The sequence below is a fragment of the Anser cygnoides genome, chromosome 3 (genome assembly GCF_040182565.1).
Source record: "Anser cygnoides isolate HZ-2024a breed goose chromosome 3, Taihu_goose_T2T_genome, whole genome shotgun sequence".
Taxonomy (NCBI): Eukaryota; Metazoa; Chordata; class Aves; order Anseriformes; family Anatidae; genus Anser; species Anser cygnoides.
The window spans coordinates 89017347-89038555 of NC_089875.1; the positions used below are offsets into that span (position 1 = coordinate 89017347).

General features: G+C 36.2%; 1 protein-coding gene and 1 long non-coding RNA gene across 11 annotated transcripts in view; one reads left to right on the forward strand and one right to left on the reverse strand.

Moving 5' to 3' along the window:
* The window catches only part of MYO6 (myosin VI), a 106451-nt gene that overhangs the window by 47352 nt on the left and 37890 nt on the right, over window positions 1-21209 (reverse strand). For all 10 annotated transcript variants that reach the window (XM_066994648.1, XM_066994647.1, XM_066994646.1 and 7 more), the window contains exons 4-11: window positions 19251-19324; window positions 17134-17263; window positions 16024-16129; window positions 13998-14053; window positions 11803-11900; window positions 10831-10995; window positions 5000-5080; window positions 2250-2430 (exon numbers count right to left, since the gene is read on the reverse strand). In XM_066994648.1, the coding sequence (XP_066850749.1) occupies window positions 2250-2430; window positions 5000-5080; window positions 10831-10995; window positions 11803-11900; window positions 13998-14053; window positions 16024-16129; window positions 17134-17263; window positions 19251-19324 (891 nt within the window). The remainder of the gene's footprint in view (window positions 1-2249; window positions 2431-4999; window positions 5081-10830; window positions 10996-11802; window positions 11901-13997; window positions 14054-16023; window positions 16130-17133; window positions 17264-19250; window positions 19325-21209) is intronic.
* On the forward strand, window positions 208-16028 carry LOC125180405 (uncharacterized). The gene is made up of 3 exons (XR_007158926.2): window positions 208-746; window positions 13545-13704; window positions 15003-16028. It is a non-coding gene; the product is annotated as an uncharacterized lncRNA (long non-coding RNA).

Below are 21209 nucleotides of genomic sequence, written 5' to 3' on the forward strand. Positions count from 1 at the left end.
TAATGAAACAGCTGCGGGCATGCAATTTTTATGTAAAATCCTAGGAAATAATGAACTGCAATAATCTTGGCACAGCAGCTTCAGAAGAATGGAAGTTAGCATCTAGAAATGTATTCACAGATTAAAGATGTGACTAATGAAATGACTAAATATGACTACAGCTGTGATAAAGACTTAATTCTCAAAAAAAAAAAAAAAAAACAAAAGCTATGCCTCAAAAAATCTGTATTTTTAGAACATTGTTCTACGCATACATTGTTCACAAGCTAACCTGCTTTTGAATGGAAGAACCATCCCAAAATACAGAAGTAGCAAAAAACATTGCTAACACCTAGTAACTAACTGCAGCGATGCAAGCTGCCGGATGCCGATGTTCCTGTAATCCTCCAGACTTCCCTGCTATGCACAGAAGTGCCTGGCACAGCTGCCTCCCAACTGTCACACATATGAGATGAACAATTTCCTAGATAAAGAGGTGGAAGGTGCACTTGGTCCTGCTAGTCAAACATTGCTTGAGTTCCTTAACTCTGCGCTGACGCCAAATGAAAGAAGTGAGGAGGAGTGCTCAGAAGACTTATGTGGATTGATTTTGGAAGCTCTGAAAACACCATCAAACTTATTGCAGTCTGCTCTTGTTTCGTGTTTTCTGGATATTTGAAGCAGCAACAAAACTTTAAAGGGTGTCTGGTACAGAAGTGTACTTCCTGGAGCAGTTTGAATGAACACCCTGGGTGCACACTTACAAGGTGAGTGCAGAATAATGCATGAATTTGCAATGACCATTTAAAAAATGTAAGACTTGACTCCAGGAAATATGGGTTGGAATTTCAACAATGTAAATAACTGTTCTGGTGTTAAAAAGGGTGTCTGCTTCTCTTCTCTAACCTCTGACTTTCCATACCACTTGTAGTTCCCCTTCTCCTTGTTTGCTGGCCTCCTAAAATTCCTTCTCCACTCACATTTACATCTTTTTCACTATGTCCACCTTGTCTTTATCTTTGTCAACCCCAAACTCTCACCTCACAGAAGGCCTAAGTACAGAAGCTCTCTGCCAGCTTACTACCAAGCCATGAAGCCACTAACCTTCTCTACCCTCATTGTCCTCTTATTTTCAGTCATCTTCATGAAGATGGCAAGATCAAAAATTGAAACTGGGGAGGTTCTGATATGACAGCTTCACTGTAACAATAATTAGGCAGTGGAACAAGTTTCCCAGAGAAGTTGTAGAGTCTTCTCTTTGAAGTTTTTCCCATCCCTATGAACAACCCTAAACTATTTGGTTTGAATTCAGTGTTGGCCCTGCCTTGACCAGGAAATGTTGGACAAGATACCTCCTGACAACCCTTCCCACCTGAAGGTTTCTGTGGTGATTCTGTGCTTGGATGAGGAGCCACTGAATCTAAGAGGCTAATATTCATTTAATTCTTCATTCAAAACACCTTTTAAAATGTTCTTTGATACACCCTTTTAAAAAATTTTACCAGGTTTGGCAACAGCTATATGTGCATGAAGTAAGACTAAGAGGAACTGATCTCATTTTATCTTGCAATGACAGATGAAGATCTGAATGACTATTTTTTCTCCCATAGTCATCTTTGTAGTAAGTCCAGACCAGGAGTTTCTTAATTCTTTAGTAATCTATGGACAACACTCCTCAACTTACAAAGGCTGATTTTAGTAGTAAGGCAAAAACAACTATTCCCAAAATGCTGATTCCCCTTCACCAGCCTTCCCGTGCATTCTGCTAGTAAGTACCAGCTACACTCGTACCAACTCCTCTTGTGAGCTAACATCTTAAAATCATTAAGTTTACATGTACCAAAAAACTTACTGCAATTTTTCTTCATCTCTTGAAAATACTTAATATGACATTTTGGGAAGCCAAAGAACATACCGCCTTTCACTACAGATGGAGTTTCTAATTTCAAGACGTTTTCATGACATTAGCAAGAAGTTCGATTTTTTTGTTGTTACTAAAACTCAAGTAGTTTTGAGAAACAAGATGTCTCTTTATATTTAAATTCACATTAACAATTTCTCGAACAATTTCAGTGAGAGTCTTTTTGCTTTCAGAGCATATAAATTACAACTTTAAAACAAGTAAGTAAACTTGACTGCAAAATGGGGCGATTAAAGGCTGAATTACCCTTCAATATAAGGGAGTGTTCTAAAGCAGTAATTCACATGAAAAGTAATAATCAAGAGACATTTTCAGTATTTTTTACAGAAATCAATTTGTTTCTTCTAACCTGAAGTGCTCCCAGCTTCCTCAAAATCAATATTTCCAAGGTGAAGGACACCAGCCACTACTCTAAAAAGATCAAGTTTTTCTGCATCATCCAGTCCAATCTTCTTCATTGCTGTGCACATTCTGTTGAAATCTCCATGATCATCTAAGAGTGGGTCCTTCAAGGAACCTGCCTTAAGATACTATAAAACAACAAGATGAAAAAACAACAATGAAAAGATCAGTGATTTATTTTAAAAATAAATGTAAACAATTATTTCCAGGCAAGAATACCATAACAAAAAGTATAAAAAGCATGCAAAACTCAAACTAAGTAGAAAGAGATAGAGCTTTTCATATAATACAGGCTTTGGAAGAATCCTGATTTGTTTTGTTTATACTTCGGAGCATGACCCTTAAAACTGCAACCTACTTTCAGAAAGCAGAACTTGGAGAGTTTGACAGCTTAGGACAGGAGAGCACAGGATGGTCAACAATGGAAAGGGAAAAGTTTGGCTAAAGAAGCTTTAGAGATACATATACCAAGGAGTATTTCTAGCCTCCAGCAATTGAAAGACCACTGGGGTCCTTGTAATAGGATAACAGAATGGCTTTGACAGGCCATGGGAAAGGAGTACAGGACAAATTAGAATTGGAAGCATATTCCCTATGAGTATCCACACAGACTTACATCAAGGAATATGCTTGTTAACATTTGCTGGTGACGAAGAAACAGTAAAATTGTTTGCCAATATTCTACTGGCTAAAAGAATAGCAGCTAGATTACAATATATCAATTTAACATTTTGCTGACAGAATTTCCTATTTTAAATACATCAAAAGTCATTTTAATAACTGTTATAAATAGTAGTGAAACATCTGCATGCAATCAAAAGACTAACTGAACATGCATAGATTGATTCAGGCTTTTACAATTACTTTAAAATGTTTTCAACTAAGAATTACTCATTTAAGTAGAAGCCTCATTAACATCAAATAAGCTAACAATTCTATCAAAACAAAACACCACATGCATCTGAAAAATTCACTTCACACAACATTTAAACACATCAATAAAATTAAACTACATGTTTTAATTATGTAAAATGATCACCTCATCTTCCTGATAAGGAAAACACAAAAATAATTTAAGTATTAATTGACTATTCCAGCTATTTTTATTAAAATAAACAATCAATGTTTTCATTATAATGACAGAGCAAATATTAATACCTGATTTTAAAAAATGAACAATGTATTTGAACTGAACAATGTATTTCCTGTTTAAGTGACTAGATTAGATTTTTACTTCATTGAAATTTGAACCTCTATTGCTCCTTCAAATTGACATGGCTGCAATATAAATATATTATGGCATATGTTCCACTATTTAATGTCCAACACATTTTCAGAATTACTCTTTCAGCATGCTGTAGTTTTAGAGAAACATTTCTGCCAAATTAAGTCCTTTAGAGACATATTTTATGACAGAACACCAGATTGTAAATCACATCAGTGACCACATCTTTGAGTAGCAAGAATAAGTGAATGCTGATACTTTATGCCTACATAAATGGCCAACTTCACTACACATCTTCATTTAAGGCAAATTAGGCAAACTGAGGCAAAATCTCCCAAATATCTCTTAGCCTATACACTTAAAGAGTTAAGTATCTAACAGCCTTCTGCCTTACAGTATTATCAAATCAATACTTCCATATCTCTCTCTCCATCATCCCTGATTACATAAAAGAACTTACATTCAAGACAAGGAAACTGGCATTATGGGCTCCATATTACAACATTATAAACATCAGAAACCTGGGAGTGGACTTTCCAATGCTGACCTGAGCCCAGGAAGCATCTCTACTGTCCTTCACAACTACGCACAAGCTACGTACAATCCCAAACCCAAGTTCTCTAAAGTAAAAGATCATCACTGGGGGAGAGAAGCTCTTGAGTCAACTTGTCTTAATATTATTCCTCATGTAACTTGCCATGCTGTTGAATCGTAAGTATGGGTTTCTTTAAGCAAAGAGAGATCTTCCAGCTATACAAATGAAAAATTCTTCCTTTAGGTATGAATAGATGAAAATTCTATTAGAGATTAGAGTGGAATTATAATGAAGTGTTTAAACAACTTCCAATACAGATATACTATCAATTCATATTAATTTCTTGAAGTGTCCTCAGGCAAACAAGCTCAAAGGCTTAAGGATATAAATTCTGATAATGCTTTATTAAAAAAATGTAACAGGAGATGGAACAAGAGGAAAAAAATGTTCTGAAGTTCCACTTGCCTCCAGGAAATGCCACTTTCTGGTGTAAGTCAGAGGAAGGGAGATTTACTTGTTCTGGAAGTAAAGTTGTGCTAATATTTTAGAAAACAGTTTGGAACATCACTTCAAAAATCCAGACAGTCAAAACAGCTTTGGAAGAAAACTACTGCTTCTGACATATTCCTAACACTATTAAAATTTAAAAAGAAAATGACGAAAAGTCTTGATTTTTTTTGTTTTCCACAGAAGACATTCTGAATCATTAAGTGTTACAAGAATGAAAAGGAAACAATTTTATATAGTGTTCCACTTGGAATTTTAAGATGCACATCAAAATATATTTTTAGGACTGAATTCCAAAACCCTTACCAGTAACTATTTAGACCTATAAAGATGTGTAAAATGAACATTTCATTCCACATTGCAAAACTGTAATCATTTTCAATGCTCTCTGCATTAGTTAATACAAACTAACTGAAGATACAAAACATACCTCAGGACTCTTGCGATTTTGCAAAATCTGCTTGTCTGTTTCTTTGTTAGCAAAGTACCTGGTACAGCCCCGATTTAAATACTGCAACAATAAAAACAGAAAAAATGCACACTTAAAAGGCAGAAGTGAGAGAAACTTACGCTATTATTTAATGCTCACTTTACATAGCTTGTTTCTATAACATAATAACAATACTACAGGTATTCAGAATTCATTCCTTGAAAAAGTTTTTATATTTTTTCATAATATTTAAAAAAAAAACCAGAGAAGTGCAACTGTAACAAACTTCTATTGAAAGCTTTTCAATTTTGACAATTGAAGTAGTTTTTGACAAAATGGGATATTCATTTTGTTAAGTCTCACCATCTTTTCTTTGTTTAACTCTACTAAACTTACTACATTACATAAAAGACAACTAAAATCAGGAATCAAGAAAATACATTTTATGGCCAATTTGTAATACCAAATTTTACCCCACCAAGCTGTACATAACATCAGATAAAATTCAGAATAACATTTATGTTTTCTGCAATATAGAAGCCTTAGACAGTGTTGTGAGGTGGTGAGAGAGATAGGATCAAAGAAATTGTGGTACTATCTATAATGTACTTGTATGGTTGTTTTTTTCCTCACCAGTGATATATTTCTATAAGCAATCAGAGACATAGCATAATAAAAACCTTGAACAGTCTTAAAAGCTTATAACCTGGTACAAGCAGAAGCCTAATTCGGAACCTGGCTTTTGATATTCATCTCAAATTGTATAGTAAAGGGGACAGATCAAGCATTCAGATGATGACTGACACCTCCAGTAAAATAGGATCATCACATCAACTTCTCTTTTCTGTTTTCTTCAGCTGAAAATAAGAACTCTGTCCAAAATCATGGTGAGAGCTCTTTGTCTAAAGAAACTGAACTGATTTCTTGGTCTGCCCATATACAAAGAATTTTGCAGCTAGACACATGCAGTTAATTCTACACTTTGATTAAAATTTATATACACAATTTAAAAAAAATATATCAAAACATAAGGCAACCTGAATTCTCTTTTGGAAATCAAGATGTGAAAAAATTCAGCTTCTCATATCCATCAGCTATAGTCCAGGTGCAGATTTACTGTGCAAGTTTACCTTCAAAGCCATGTGGTGCAGTCAAAGCCACCTGGACCAACAAGGCTCAGCAGAGGATTACCTAATGACTCTGAATCTCTGAAAAGTCCTGCAGGGGAACCCAAAATATGAGCAACCAGGGCTTCATGTTCTTGTGTGGCTGTGTTCAGAGGAGAGTCGAGAAGAGGAACCTGCAACTCCTTATAGTCTTTTTGCCTCGTAAATTCACACTTCCCTAAGGGAACTGCAGGGAAAGGGCAAACTAAGGGAGAGGTAGCCCCCTTTGTCACTGCTGAAATTCAGACAGTTCAGGCAGGTGAAGCCAATGCAGTTGTCTAGGTTCACGTGCCCAGAGCAAGCATGGCCAACACCGAGACAGCCAAACGCACAGGGAGGAGATTACAAGGGATCGCTTAAGTCAAGGTCAGGCAGGGGAACTGGCAGAAGAAGAGAGCTTTGTTATCCTTTGCTTTTTAATGTCGTTTCACTTCTGTGAAAAATGAGAACCGTCTTAGATCTGAGATGGTCCTATTTTCAAGTTAATAGAGTTAAGAGAAACCAGGCATTGAGCAAAACACACGAGTCTTAAGGCCCACGCTGTCTCTAACTTGGACTTGGACTTGATAAGCTAAAAGCCACAAGGGAAGTGGCAAAATAGAACAAATGTAAAACTGCACCCCTAGGGATGGATTTTTCTGAACAACTTATTTGAGAATAAAATCTTTTCCTGAAAGTTTTTCTTGACAGGCCTCCAAAAGATTAACATTGACATCTACACATTGATCAAACACCAAATGCTAGTTAGCACAATATCTCCATCTATGGTTAGAAGCCTGATAGATTGTATTTCCTCAGTAATTAACACAAGACAGATACATACTCAAGAAATAATGTGGTAAAAAGGTGAAACAAGCATTATTACTTAGAGCCATATTTTATGACAAAAACCTGAAGCAGCAAATGAGTGAAGAGCACAGAAAAAATAATCCTTACAGCAGAAGTCCAAAAATGATATGATAGTGTGACAAGGCAGGTGTCACTGTAAGCTCTTTGTAAATGCAACAGGCACAGTGAGTGCCTTCTGTGCAGGCACTCGTGTTGTTCAGTACTGCACTGCACTAGCCTGATTTTAAGCAGGTTATAATTTTGACATCCACAATTGTATGTACCCTCATGAGCAGAGCTTCGATGAAAAAAAATTCCCGAGAGTGAGCACATGACGTATCCAGTTACAGAATTAACAATCTGGGAGCTGCAAGAAATAATTTTTAATGGAGCAGTGACTATGCAATAAAAATACATCTTTGAGAATCTGCTCGAGATTTTAGATTTAAAACATACAAAAGAATAATGCGTGTGATAGTTGGACAGTAAAGAAGAAAGCTTTGGCTTTTAGGGAGCAAGACATCTGGATACCACAAGAGAATTGCATGATGTGTACTGTACAGAACTGCAGCTCTGCACCCGAGCTCATCAGCATGCAGGCACAGACCTGGCCGGCTGAAAAGGCAGCAGCAACCTGTTTAGTGACTGGTGTGCAGCTGCCGTGCCCACAGCTAACATAGGTCTCACCTTGATAACTACTGCTTTGTACAAAAGTAGTAGGAATGTTGTATCTTTAAGGCTTCTAAGACTGTACTAAATTCTGATGAAAGTGAGTGTGAAAGATATAGGGTAAAGTAACAGATAAGCACAGTGCAACAAGTTTTATTGAGAAAATGAAGTAGTAGAAAAACACCAACAAAAACACTTAACACGGTAGCATAATGCTTTGTTAGCAGTGCTCCTCGCCTCACTTAAGAAAAAGGAAGTCTACACAGATGACAGTCAGTTAATTTATGTCTGTAATTCCACAAGCTTTCCAGGTTTGCGTTACAAAACCCTTACAAGCCCTAGGCAGCAATTTGCTCTGTGTGCTTTAGAAATGCCCAGAGTTCTGCATCACCGAGATTCCAAGCCAAGCATAAAGCAAGAGACAATGGAGAGATGGAGACAAATGACAGAACTCCAGCAAACAACTAACGAAGTATCTACCAGTAGGATTTGATTTGCCAATGTTTTTCTTATCGACACAAGTCAACAAAGCACAAAATGATGTTTGTAGATACTTACAGCTCAAGTGTGTTTCTCAAAAGGATATATATATATCCTTTTAATATACATAGATATGTAAATTATGTATGAATAAGAAAAGTGCAGGAATGAGTGACTGAAGTCTTCACCTTACTAGTAAAATTGGTGATGACGGTCTAAAATGAGAGAAGGCTTAGAAGGACCCCAAGTGGGAAAACAGAAGCCTGCTTTAATAGGAAAGGAAAAGAACAATCAGGAAAACAATGAGAAAAAAGTTGTACAACCGTATTAGTTCAGCAAGTACAACCGTATTACTTCAGCAAGAAAAAAAAATGACTGCATGCCATGGTTTGGGCTGGGATAGAGATAATTTTCTTTGTAGATGTTTGTATGATGCTATGTTTTGAACTTGTGATGAAAATAGTGGTGATAACACACCGATGTTTTAGTTGTTGCAGAGCAGTGCCTACAAAGAGCCAAGGACTTTCCTCTCCTTGTGCTGCCCTGCCAGCGAGGAGCTGGGGGTGCACCAGGAGCTGGGAGGGGACACAGCCAGGGCAGCTGGCCCAGGCTGGCCAAAGGGATGGCCTGCACCAGGAGGTGTCGTGCTCAGCAATAAAACTGGGGTAAAGAAGGAAGAAGGGGGGACCACTGGGAGTGATGGCATTTGTCTTCCCAAGGAACCACCACCCATGATGAGCCCCGATGTGCTGGAAGTGGCTGAACTCCTGCCTGCCGATGGGAGGTAGCAAATGGATTCCTTGCTTTGCTTGCACGTGCAGCTTTTGCTTTGCCTAGTAAACTATCTCAGCCCATGAGTTCTTGCACTTTTACCTCCCCAGTTCTTTCCCCCATCTCTGGGGAGAGAGAGCAAGCAGCTATGTGGTGCTGAGCTGCCTGCCGATTTAAATCACAACACTGCAATGAGAGGTGTGGAACACTGAGAATTAAGTGACAATTTAAAAATACGGGAAATAGGGTTGGAGTAACTCACACAAATATAGAAAACAAAGTAAAGAAAAGATTTTGACTGACAAGAAGGACAAGAAAGCGATAGGAAATTGCATCATTTGTCAATTGTTTTTGAAAACTATTCAGTGAAATCTGAAGCAAGGGAAATGGAGGAGAAAGAAGGAAAGCAGCAAAAAAAAGTTAAAAGTTAAATTGCAGTAGTAAAACTGTTTAGTGGAAAGATGGGAGGAAAAGAATGCAAAAGCTTAATGGTAGCACAGAAAGCCAGCCTGCTTGTGGGATTTCTACTGGAAACATAACACACAATCAGGGTTATCAGGCAAAACCACATGATCTCACAAAAGGGAAAAAATGTCAGAAATAAAGCATGAGGAGAAGAAGGGAAGGCAGTAAACAAATCAGAAGTCGTAAGAAGAGCCACACTGGACTGAATTAAAAGGTCCATACTACCAATCCTTTATCTTTAGCCGTGACCTGCATTTCACCCCAGGATTTTACTATTCCTTTTTGAGCTGAGATGATAAAACTCTGCACCCTATTTACAAATATAATCGTATAACACACCATTTCACTCTCATTTACTTTCCTAGTAACTCCTAAAATCCTACTCTGCTTTTTCCCTGCCACTGAACATTAAGCTAACATTTTTAAAGATGTACAATAATTCACATCTTATTTCCTCCCAGTTTATTTTGAGTTCATTTTCATTTAGGTATGGTCAAAAGTATTACATTCAACACTGACTGTATTTATATTTTATTGGCTACTCCATGGCTTGAGTGACTGGACCAGTAACAGGTTGTTGAAAGAAGCCAAAACTCAGGAAAAAAATAAGTAGTTCTAGGGAAAGAATAAATTAGCAGATATAAAACTTAAGAAACAGAAGCATGCTTAATGAACAGAAGTAGTGATACTGGCAGGAAACATTGAGCATGGGCTTCAGGTCAAATGGAGATAAAAGTGTAAGCTTTCAGCCGAAGGGAGTGTCAAGTCTCATCATGTAACCTGGAGTGACCAAGAACGACAGAGACTCCTGTCAGATGAAGAGAGGAATGAGAGAAACTCCAAATTGGAGAAGTACTAATGACAAATCTAGACAGTAGAGAAAGACAGGAACAAGATGCAACAGCGTAGGAAAGAGAAGTGATGTGAAAGCATATAGACTGAGAAAAGAAAAGCACAACCACCCTGTCACTGCAGTTTGATCCCTGGTACGAAGTGTGAGGTAAAAATAAAGGACAGAATTGCAGGACAAAATTCCCAGGTCCTCCTAAATGCACAGTTAGAAAAGGAAGAAATAAATGCAGTTTTTCAGATTTAATAATGGGTTACCCACAGAACAGTTGGATCACAGTCAAAAAATTTACACTTTACACATCAAGAAGAGACCATAACAAAATTACTAGCAGCTGGGTATGCAACAGTATATTTTTGGAAAAAGCAAAGATTCTTTAATTTTAAAAACACAGAGGGCAAGTACAGGAAATCTTCCAATAAAGATAATATGGCAGAGAGCCTTATGTCTAGATCAAATAGATTTAACAAAAGAAGTTATTTTCTGAATTTTGTTACAGAAAAGAGTTTGTCAAAGGTAACAGGTATTTTAATAAGATCTACGAGAGAAATGCAGATATGGCAATAATGAAAAGCTTTACAAACACTGACTCCAATACTCACCCTAAAGCTGTCAGGAGAACTTAGATACAGTTTTTCCCTAATGTCTTCTGGAGCACCAGCACAAAGCCTGTAAAAGATATGATAATTCCTCTCTTCTTTGCCTTGCACACAGATCCTAGATTTCTCCAGAAGATAATGTGATACAAATCCACCAACCACGGAGTTCTAGGAAGAAGAAATATTTTTCTGATTATCTGAATGTTTTTAGTTTACTCGAGATTCAGAGTTTTTCAATTTAAAATTGTCTGACCTGGCTCTTTCAACAGATGCTGCTCCAAAGATTAAAACATATCTATATCTAATATATATAAATCTGAAAAAAGAAACTGTTACCTTCACTGTAGCTTTCCCCAAGCTCATGCATTGCACCTACAAGGGCCTACTTCACACCCACAAGCAGCAATTCTATATGCAAATATATAAGCTATGGAAGCTAAAATATACCCAAAGAAAAATGTCAAAGGCTACACAGTGGGTAGTCTTTCTGACAAAAAAAGTGTTCCATGACTTCTGTTACATACATGATATAGATGCAAGGTCCCAAAACTTCATAGCAACAAATAAAAACATCAGTAATTCATATAAAGTATTAAAGCATTAAAATCGATTTATATCTGTTGATACATTATATGCAACTCGTGCTTATTTGTGCATTAAAGCAATGCATAAATACTTAAGAGCAATTAAGTTATTCTTCAGATGTGCCTTTTCCCTCTTCTTGTGATGAAGAGAACAATTTTTATTCTTTAGTTATGGATGGAAGTAATTTTCCCATTGACTTGACCCACCATTTTCCAGTAATGACACAGTACTGTGTCTTTAACTTTACTTTCAAGGTGATAATCATATGTGGAAATCAAGGACAGTAGGTATTTGATGCAAGATAGGTAAGTCTATTTAGCCTTCTTCCAATCTAGCATTTCCATTTCATGGTGAAAATCGACACTCGTATCTGTATCAAAATTCCAGTACCTTTTCGTTGAAGTGAATTTCCACAAATTTCCCAAAACGACTACTATTGTTGTTGCGAATAGTTTTTGCATTTCCAAAGGCTTCCAATAGTGGATTTGCTGTTTAAAAAAAAATAAAGAAGTGTTAAAATTTGATCAATAAACTACCAAAATGAAAGAGAGAATAAATACATATCAATGATCCACTGACCTTGTTGGGAATAACGTTTGAAAATTGAAGGAAAAGTATTAACTATCAGGAATAACTAATTTTGCAAATTGTACTGGATATGCTGTGGTGGAATTTACAATGAAGTGCTTAGATAAATAAGACTGCAAATTACTTGAATCAATACTGTAAGAAATGCAGAGACAATCACCAGAAATGATTCAGTGATGTTCTTCTACAGCAAGCAGGTAAATAACCAATACATAAACTCTATGATACAATACACAATTTGACATTTCCCAATGAGTTGTTATTCATAAAATCTAAACTACCCACTTATCCCACAGACAAAAATGCCACTTAAATGTCATGCATGCTGCATGTTAGATTGATTAGGGAATAAAAATACGTATTAGAAAAGGGTGTTGATTTCAAAAACAACTTTAAAATGCCCTTTCATATTAGCTCAATTAAGTGAATGAGTTATTTTTTTTTTTAACTGGCTGCAGTTCTCAAGCACCTTAAAGGAAAACCCATACAGAAAGAGTGGCAGCAATCTAATGTATGTTTTATATTTATATAAATCACGCATAGCTTAGGCAGTTTGAAAATGTTTAGTAGTTATAAAACACAAGGCTTCCGAAAGAATGCATTTTACTACCTCCGAAGACCAAAGAAAAACAATTTTCTGAATTGTACTAACAATAAACCAAGGAAAATATCTGCAATGTATTTTGACGCTTTTAACTAAAAAATATTAATTGGAAACTAAGTGAGCAGAAGCTCAGATTTAAACCTCCACTGATGACCATCTACAAATTTGCTCCTATAAAAATTAAAATTTTATATGAAGGAATAACTACAATGGTGGGATAAATTAGGGATGATAATGCATTATTTAGCAGGGCATCAGCATTAACTTTTTTGTTTTGTCTAGGTTTTCATTTTTTCATATTTAAAGCTTATGAAAATGCAAGTATGACTTTATAACTGTCTTATTAAGACACCTTTGATAACTGTTCAGGTACCCAGATACTTTATGTAATGTTAATATTTTTGAAGAATTGATTATGAATAAAGAGAAATTGCAAGAGGCCCTTCAGATAGGTTAAAGGCTCCTCTATTAATACAGATGCTGTAAGCATGCTCATTAAAATTGTGCTTAAAAAACTTTAAAATTCATGCATTGGATGCCGTTTTAAATTTAAAAACAAAACAAAAACACTTTAATCATAATACCTGGAAGTACCAATTAATTTTATGGCATACTGCATCAGGCATTATCCAGCTCTTGGCCACTTTCTGTGTTCATTTAGCACGCAGTAGATTTCACTGAGAAATTGATTTAAGCAAGCCTTCAGCAACAAGAGATTAAAGCCTGCAGTACTGCTCTTGAATAATCAATGGCTCAAATATGTAAACAGAAATATTTAAAGCAAAAGTAAAAATTTTTGGTTTAGGAAAAAATAAAAGTAATAAAATCCTGAAATAAATCTACTAGAAGCTATAGACAGACACATCAGGCATTTTTAGAGTGGTTGTTTGGGTTTTGAGATATTTATGCTTTCTCAAAAACTTATTTTCTGGTTAATTAGGAATTCCATGCAACTTTAAAGATGCTCAACCGATTGACCAAAAACAAACAAAACACTCTCTTCTGACCTTGTTTGGGAACCTATTATAAAGATAGACACAATGAAAAAGAGAGAAACATTCTGGTGAGGAGGAGGAATTACATCTTCCTGGTAGTAACAGGTATGAATGACAATATTATATTCTCCTTGCAGATTCATACAACATAAAATCCAATGTTGGGTACACGTGTGAAATTCAACTCAAAGTCAAGATCAAGTATTGTATGACACCTTATTAAATAAAAGTAAAGCAAATCGTAAATAAAATATATATATATTTTAAGATCAAGGTACGTTCCGTCCTAGGAAGTCTGATAGTATTTTCATCACAGCTGATATTGTATGACATTTCAAATTTGAAAAAAATAAAATAACAAGTTGGAACCTTAAATTAAATTAAACAAAATACAATACCTTCTACAATTCTATCATCAATGTCTTGGCCAGTACCATAGGACTCTGTCAAATACCTGTAAAAAAGATAAAAATAATAAAGATAAAAGTATCTTTCATGTGTCAGGTTACCTCAGTTCAACAGGGCTAGGCACCATACTTACTGACCACTTACTAAAGGGAGGGTATACTGATTATAAGTTCCACGTTCCCACATCCTTCTAAAATAAATACAATTTGACCTTTCTTTTTTTATAACAGAAATATTCTTGTAGACTTCAGATTCTTTTTCCAATACTTCAGGATAAGTTGGAAATTTCTTTTAGATGAGCATATGGGAATTACACTTTTATACAAATGCAGTGTATCTATTCCTGTATTATCTGTATTTATTAGTAATCTCAATAGACTCATGAATTTTCATATGTATTTCCTGAATTAAAGTTCCATGCATATGGCTTCTGCATTCACAACCATCAACGTTAATAAAAAGTCCACACATAGTTGTGAGATAGGAAATTGCAATACATATTTAAGGTATAGTTCAATTTAACAATTGAAGAAGGGATTTGAAAACAAATTCAGAAGTTTCTTTGAAGGTGCAGCTTTTTGTTTTGTTTTTGTGTGGTTTTGTTTTTTGTTTGTTTGGTTTTTAAACACCACCATCACCTCCCCTGAGTACAGGGCATACCTTGTGGAAATGTACAACTAAATCTGGGACACATTAAAAACAGTTCTTGAAATAGAACCTTCCAAAAAAAGTTTAGAAACATTAACAGAGCTGTATTAGTAGTACCTTTTGCCTTCTGATTACACAAGGAAAAAGCCTTCCTGTTTTTAAAACTCAATGACATTTTGTACACAGACTCTGTGGGGGTGGGTGGCGGGGAGCAGCAGCAGTGGTGCTATTTGCCTGCCATGTAATCAAAACTTCCTTTGCTGAGAAGCAGAAGAATAACAGCCTTTGAGGACATTCCTCAGGGGATGCTCTCCCAGTGCCTGCGGTCTTTTTTTTATTCTTGGCAGGATCAAAGTTGTGAGCTGTCTTCAGTTGGGATGTCCCCTATAAATATCATTACCATCACCTTGCCGCAACTCCTACAGCTCTCCGCTAAAGGTTGCACAGGGGAAGAGAAGAACAGTAGAAAGGACGGACGACCAACCAAGACAATTCTTCCTGGGATGCGGGAGATAACATGACTGCTGAACATACATATGTGATGCAAGAGAAAAGGAAGTTCAAGATTTACACAGGGAAACAAGGATAAGGGGGGAAGGGAAAGCATTCACACTGCCTGCACTGTGCTTCCCTAGATAATCAGGCCACCTGTACTGTAGGTGAATTTAATGCAGCAGTGCTCTCCAGTTACAGTGCTTCAGAGTGATATAAAGCAGTTAAAGTATGACACAAATACGGTCAAAACTATTAAAAATATGTAAGGAAGAAAGTCTAGTATATATCAGCAATATGGCCTCCATAGTTTATGATGTTTGATTTAGTATCTGTCATACCTGAACATCAATAAATAGATAAATCTCATTATTCAGTACTTATTCAGCAAATTAGGGTAGAAGTATATTATGGAATCCCTGCAGCTGTCTCAAAAATCAATAGTAAAAAAGCATGAATACTCAAGCAAACTGAAGAAACAAAGACAGGAAAACAGACACATGCACAGTTACGGCAAAAACAAGTGTGTCTTGCAAGGCACAATTAAAGTGCCTAATTTAAATTTTATCAACCACAGTACCAGATGCACAATACCAAAATGACTGCATCATAAACCATAATAACTATATGATGTCACTACGACCGATTTATGGTTTCTGTGAATATGCAGCCATTGCCATATGTTACCATGTCAGCATTTATGTTTAACCCTGTGAATTTCTTGTATTAAAGTGTGTGTAGAAGGATACAGATAACTTACTGAATTGGGTCTTAATGCTACGTTACTGATTAATTACCTTAGAATTAATTCTGTATGTCAGACAAACACATCAACAAAAGAGATTCACTGAATAACTTTGGTCCAAAAGTACACACCTCAAAACAAATTTAGTGTTTTCTGTCTTGCCAGCTCCTGATTCTCCAGAAACTATGATGGACTGACTCATCTTGAGTACTTTCATATCACGGTATGCTTTATCAGCTTAAATAAAAGAATATATGAAACATGACAAAAATTATGTTTGCAACTCTCCTGAATATTAAAATAAAAATTAATCACAATACAAACAGGCAAATTTAACATTTTCAAGAACAAAAAGCAAATCTTTAAGTTACAATAGACTCAGTTGTAAAGTTTCTCTTTAAACTATATTATAGCTGCCCACCCTCCAACACTGACACATTAGAGCTTAAAGTCCTTGGAAACAGAAACCTAATCAACTTTTTAGGACAAAATAAAACAACCACGTAAAAATAAATCTCTTCTGTTAAATGCATTCACAAAACAGCTGAAAATCAATCTTACTTTAATAGTTCTTTTAAAGGGAAACTTTCAGTTGCATTTTGTAACAAGCAAAATCTGAGCCAAGGACACTTAGAAACACATTTGTGTATTTTAATTATTATTTTTTTGTTATGCAGCACGTACTGAAAAAAACAGCTGTTTAGACTTCAACAATTGTTTGATGACAAAACGAAGTTTAACACTCTCAGAAGGCTGTATTCCAATCAAATGCTGTATTCATAGTTTCCAGATTTTTTCTTAAACATGATTACTTTCCAAGTGACTTAAAATAAGGTTTATCCCAGTAATAATATTTAAAAACATTTTCTGCCTGTAACATAATCATCTAAAAAGAAACAGCAGATGTGTGATTTGGTTATATAATGTAAGACCAATTAAAATCATTATATTTTGCCAGTTTTAATTGTCATTCTTCACTTCTAAAATCTGATTTTTTTTTTTATTTTATGATTGTAAATTACATTAAAACTGCTTAGACATAAAACACTGGAGGTACAGAACAATCATAATTAGTTGCCAGATTCTCTCAAGGATGAGAAAACTTGCAATTTTAGCAATCACTTTTTATTTGCTAATAGCTTAAAGTAAACGAATTACAGTTACAGAGCCGCAGTTTGCATATAGCTGCAAAGTACTTAATGCTTGTTCTGTAAACGACAAAACCCAGACTCAATACGTACCAATAGCAAAAACATGTGGTGGCAACGTCCCAAGTGATCTACCCTGGTACTTTTTAATAGTATCTGAAGAATAAAACTTGGGTATATCAAAATATGGATTCACTGCAATGAGAATGTTGGCTACGTATGTCTGTGAAGAAAACAATTAACAGCAAACAATTAGCTAGTATCCAACCAAGTGGTTAAGAGCAATTTTCTATTATTATTGAAGAGTACAGCTGAAGTATAACAATTAAAATTCTCTCTAGCTAATAGGTACAAGAAGGGATATGTTTTCAGAGCTCCTCTAATTATCTTCTCAGGACTTCTGTGAAAAAACACTTCTCAGGAGAATTTCCTAACCACTGAGCTGTGGAATATGTCCTGAATTTGACCTTTCTCCCTCTTCTTTTAAATGATTTCCTATTGTATGAGTTGCTGGATCACGGATAAAACATCACTACTTCCTCCTCTAAACTAAACTCTTGGCTAGCACAATGCAGTCTCCTCCAATGACATTAATTTTTCACTATCAAATGGAAGCAACTCAGCAGGAAGGACTGACTGGGAACACACTCGAGCCAGGCAATAAAATCATTCAGCTGCGAGAAATTAGCTATGGCTGTTTCCACAGTGAGAAATACAGAATACAAATGCTCTGTAATAGAGAAGGAATTTGAGAAAAATCTCAAACAAGGTTTGCCTTTTAGTTTTTGACAATAAGGAAAACTAAAAAGTTTCATACAATAAGGAAGGTCGAAGATATGTTGTACTTAACATTTCTGAAAAACCTTTCATATTTTGGTTTTAATGGCCAGATCACATACAAGGATGAACAGATGACTGCAGCACAGAAAAAAGCAGATTTGCAAGAAAAGGTCTGGAGAAAATCAGATAAACCCTCAGCCTGAATAACTTATTTGCTTTGTTGTTACTAAGCATATCCCAAGACTGAATTTTGGACGCTATCATGACATGCTGACAGAAGATTGGACACACACAATATATTAATTTTCTTAGATGCTTCTATTTTCATCACTTATTTCTCTGATGGAAAATTCATGCACAGAGTTCCTCGTGAGCTGCAAGTTCTAGTATTAGTTTTCCTCTTAGTAAGAATACAAATGTTGTTAACCAGCTCTAAAAAATATTAATCATAAAATAAAGAAAGAAAATATACCCACTCAGGACAACAGGACAACGTATTAGTAGCAGTGGTTTAAAATGAAGAAAAGGTTTGTGAAACTAAATACTGTCCTCCCTCATGATCAGTTCAGTTTCAGAATTTATTTTATTGCATTGGGGTTTTTGTGTGCATGTGTGTTTTATTATTATTTTTCCAGGACAGCATTCGAATCACCATTTTTATTTATTTATTTTAAAGCTGGTGCTTGATCTTGAGCCTATAAAGAATTTATAGCTATGTAAAGTTAACTGCAACAAAGGAAAATAACTATACTTTTTTATGTTAATATAAAAGGGTATAACTCTAAATCAATTCATTTTAGAACCGTAGGTTAACACAAAAGTTGATTATTTAAACACTGACGCTTAGAAATTGTGTAGAATTATTTTGTATTATCACTAGCCAGGTTTCTATAAAAAAATAAGAAAGAAAATTCTTATCTTTCTTCTATTTCACAGCTGTCAGTGTCAGGGCAGATGGCAAGGACAAAATGTAATTTAGTCAGAATTCATTAAGTACAATTAGGCAATTTGATAGCAATATAAAAGATTAAGATGGACATCTGAGCTAGGAGGTGTCAGAGACGGCACCTGTTTGCTTCGTTCAAAAATAATGAAGAAAGAACCACTTTGTTAAAAGCTACTCCACTGGTGAGGTAAGTTCCCTACAGGAACAGACCTTTGTGATAGAAATGCTGTGCTGTAGTTGCAACTGAGCAGTCAAGGAGAGAAAAATCTATTGCTCTGCCTGATAAAAAAATTAGCAAGCATCAATTTGATTCAAGTCTCAAGCAAGGTAGCAAAAAATACCTAAAAACCTCCTAACTTTCTGATAGTACCATTCCTGCTAATTTTCTGTGATAGAGGAAAAATAATATTGTTTTTGTTGTTGTTTTGTGTGTTTTGAAAGGACATTTATTGTCAGATTAGTTGACATGACAGATAATACTTACATAAATTCTGTCCTTACTGTACCGAACTTTGATATTGTGAAGGAGAGTGGCTTCATTTAAATACATCAGGGAACCTGCAAATAAAAAACAATCATATACCATTAAGAGCACAGAACTACCTTAATGTACAGCCAAGCAATTAAGTCTAAGGATTAAGGAGCATTTTACTTCCCCTCTCTTTGATTGTAGTTTAATCCTATCATTCCTTCGCACTGTGTTGAGGCAGAAGAACTGCTGACTCAATATATGCTTTAAAAATTGTACACCTACTCCTTATCGTACAACCTAAGTTAAAGAAAGTTGCTGAACGAAGAATTAGATGACGGGAGCCTCAACACATTGTGCTCGGTATAAATTGTCAGTTTTAAGGTCCTTTTTAATGTCCTTCCAGACAAACACGGTGTGTTTCCCTCCATTCTGTCCCACGAGTGTGGAAACCAGTGCCTATCAAAATCCGTAAAACCAATGATGTTCCCTTCCAGCTCCTCTCTACAACATCCACAGGGTAACACCATCTTGTTGCTACTAGGCCTCCTCAAACAAACTATCGGGGGGGAAAGGATGTTAACAAAACCAAGCTATTTTCTTACCCTGTTAATGTAAAATAGCTAAACTAACTTTGCCAACATGTTAGCAAAGGCAACCCAAGGCAGAGAGCAGGCACACACACACAGTTTCAACGTGCTGGCAAATCTAGGCCTTGTTTTCAGAAACAAGATGTTTAAGACACCAGAAGGTGTTGGCAGCCTTAATTAGAGAGAAGTGAAGGCACTACTTATTACACAGCCTCGATATTCAAATATGCCGAATCCTCTATCTGCCTAAAATTTTTAAGTGCACGACACTATTTTGTCTTGTTACAACTGACTGACTGCCATACTGGTAAACCTTACGGATTAGTGGCACTTAAGTTGTAGATGGAATAAGCACTTAATGGTACCCCCTACCTCACATGAGGGCAATATATGAATGGTCAGTGCACAATGACCAGTGAAGTGTAGAAAGCTGGTATCATTTCTGAATTTGGGCCGCATGGGATCACCAACGCCCTTCCTCAGGGGCCCCAGCAGAGAAAAATGTTCTAGCTCATTGCCACAGATGTGCAAGAGAGACTGCCAACTCTTATTACCTGAAGTACATCTTCCCAGAGACCTCACCCAGCAAGGATGCCTGAAGCCCAGCAAGGAGTTTAACTTCTCTCTCCACCCTCCTCCTGCTGACCCGTAAGGTACTGACAAAAGATAATGGGAGCATCTCAAGAGCACGTGTGTTGTCTTTTTCCATCCTATACCGTTCCTTCGGCAGAAGGACAGGGAGTAGCTCTGCCTCACGCCATAAGCACCAGACCAGCCTGAAGCAAAAGCAGCTTCTGCAGTGGTTTGCAGCCTCCCTCTGGCTTGTGTAGCTCCACTGAATAGCAGCACTTCCTTCCCTAGGTGACTAAATGTGTATCATTTGAATTCTCACTGTTGAGTTGAGAAGCTACTAATTGTCTTCATACCCTTAAAATTCAAAAGAAACAATCCTCTCCCTTGATTGCATCTTCATAAGAACCTCTGGGGGTGTGAAGTATATTTTAAAGGAAATAGGCATTCTAATAAAAACCTGATAATTATCCAGTCAACATAGGACCCCGAATTTTAACATGCCCCCAGTATTCTCTTAGCACAAGGTTTCCAGCCCTGTTAAAGGCACTGTGCCTGCAGACTCGGTGCAGAACAGGAGCCTGCTCCAGGGGAAACATTGCTGCCTCAAGACAAGACTAAGGCTTAAGTCTGCAATTTCAAAATCTATCTTCTTTAGAATAAATCCCTTAAAAGTGGCATTCATATCCAGAGCCACAGGAAGTAACCAGAGGGAGAATTCTGCATATTCATATGGCTCATTAATAAATATAACCAGTGTATGTGCATTTAATAGTCCACGTATTTATTTGCATACACACACACAAAGTTCACA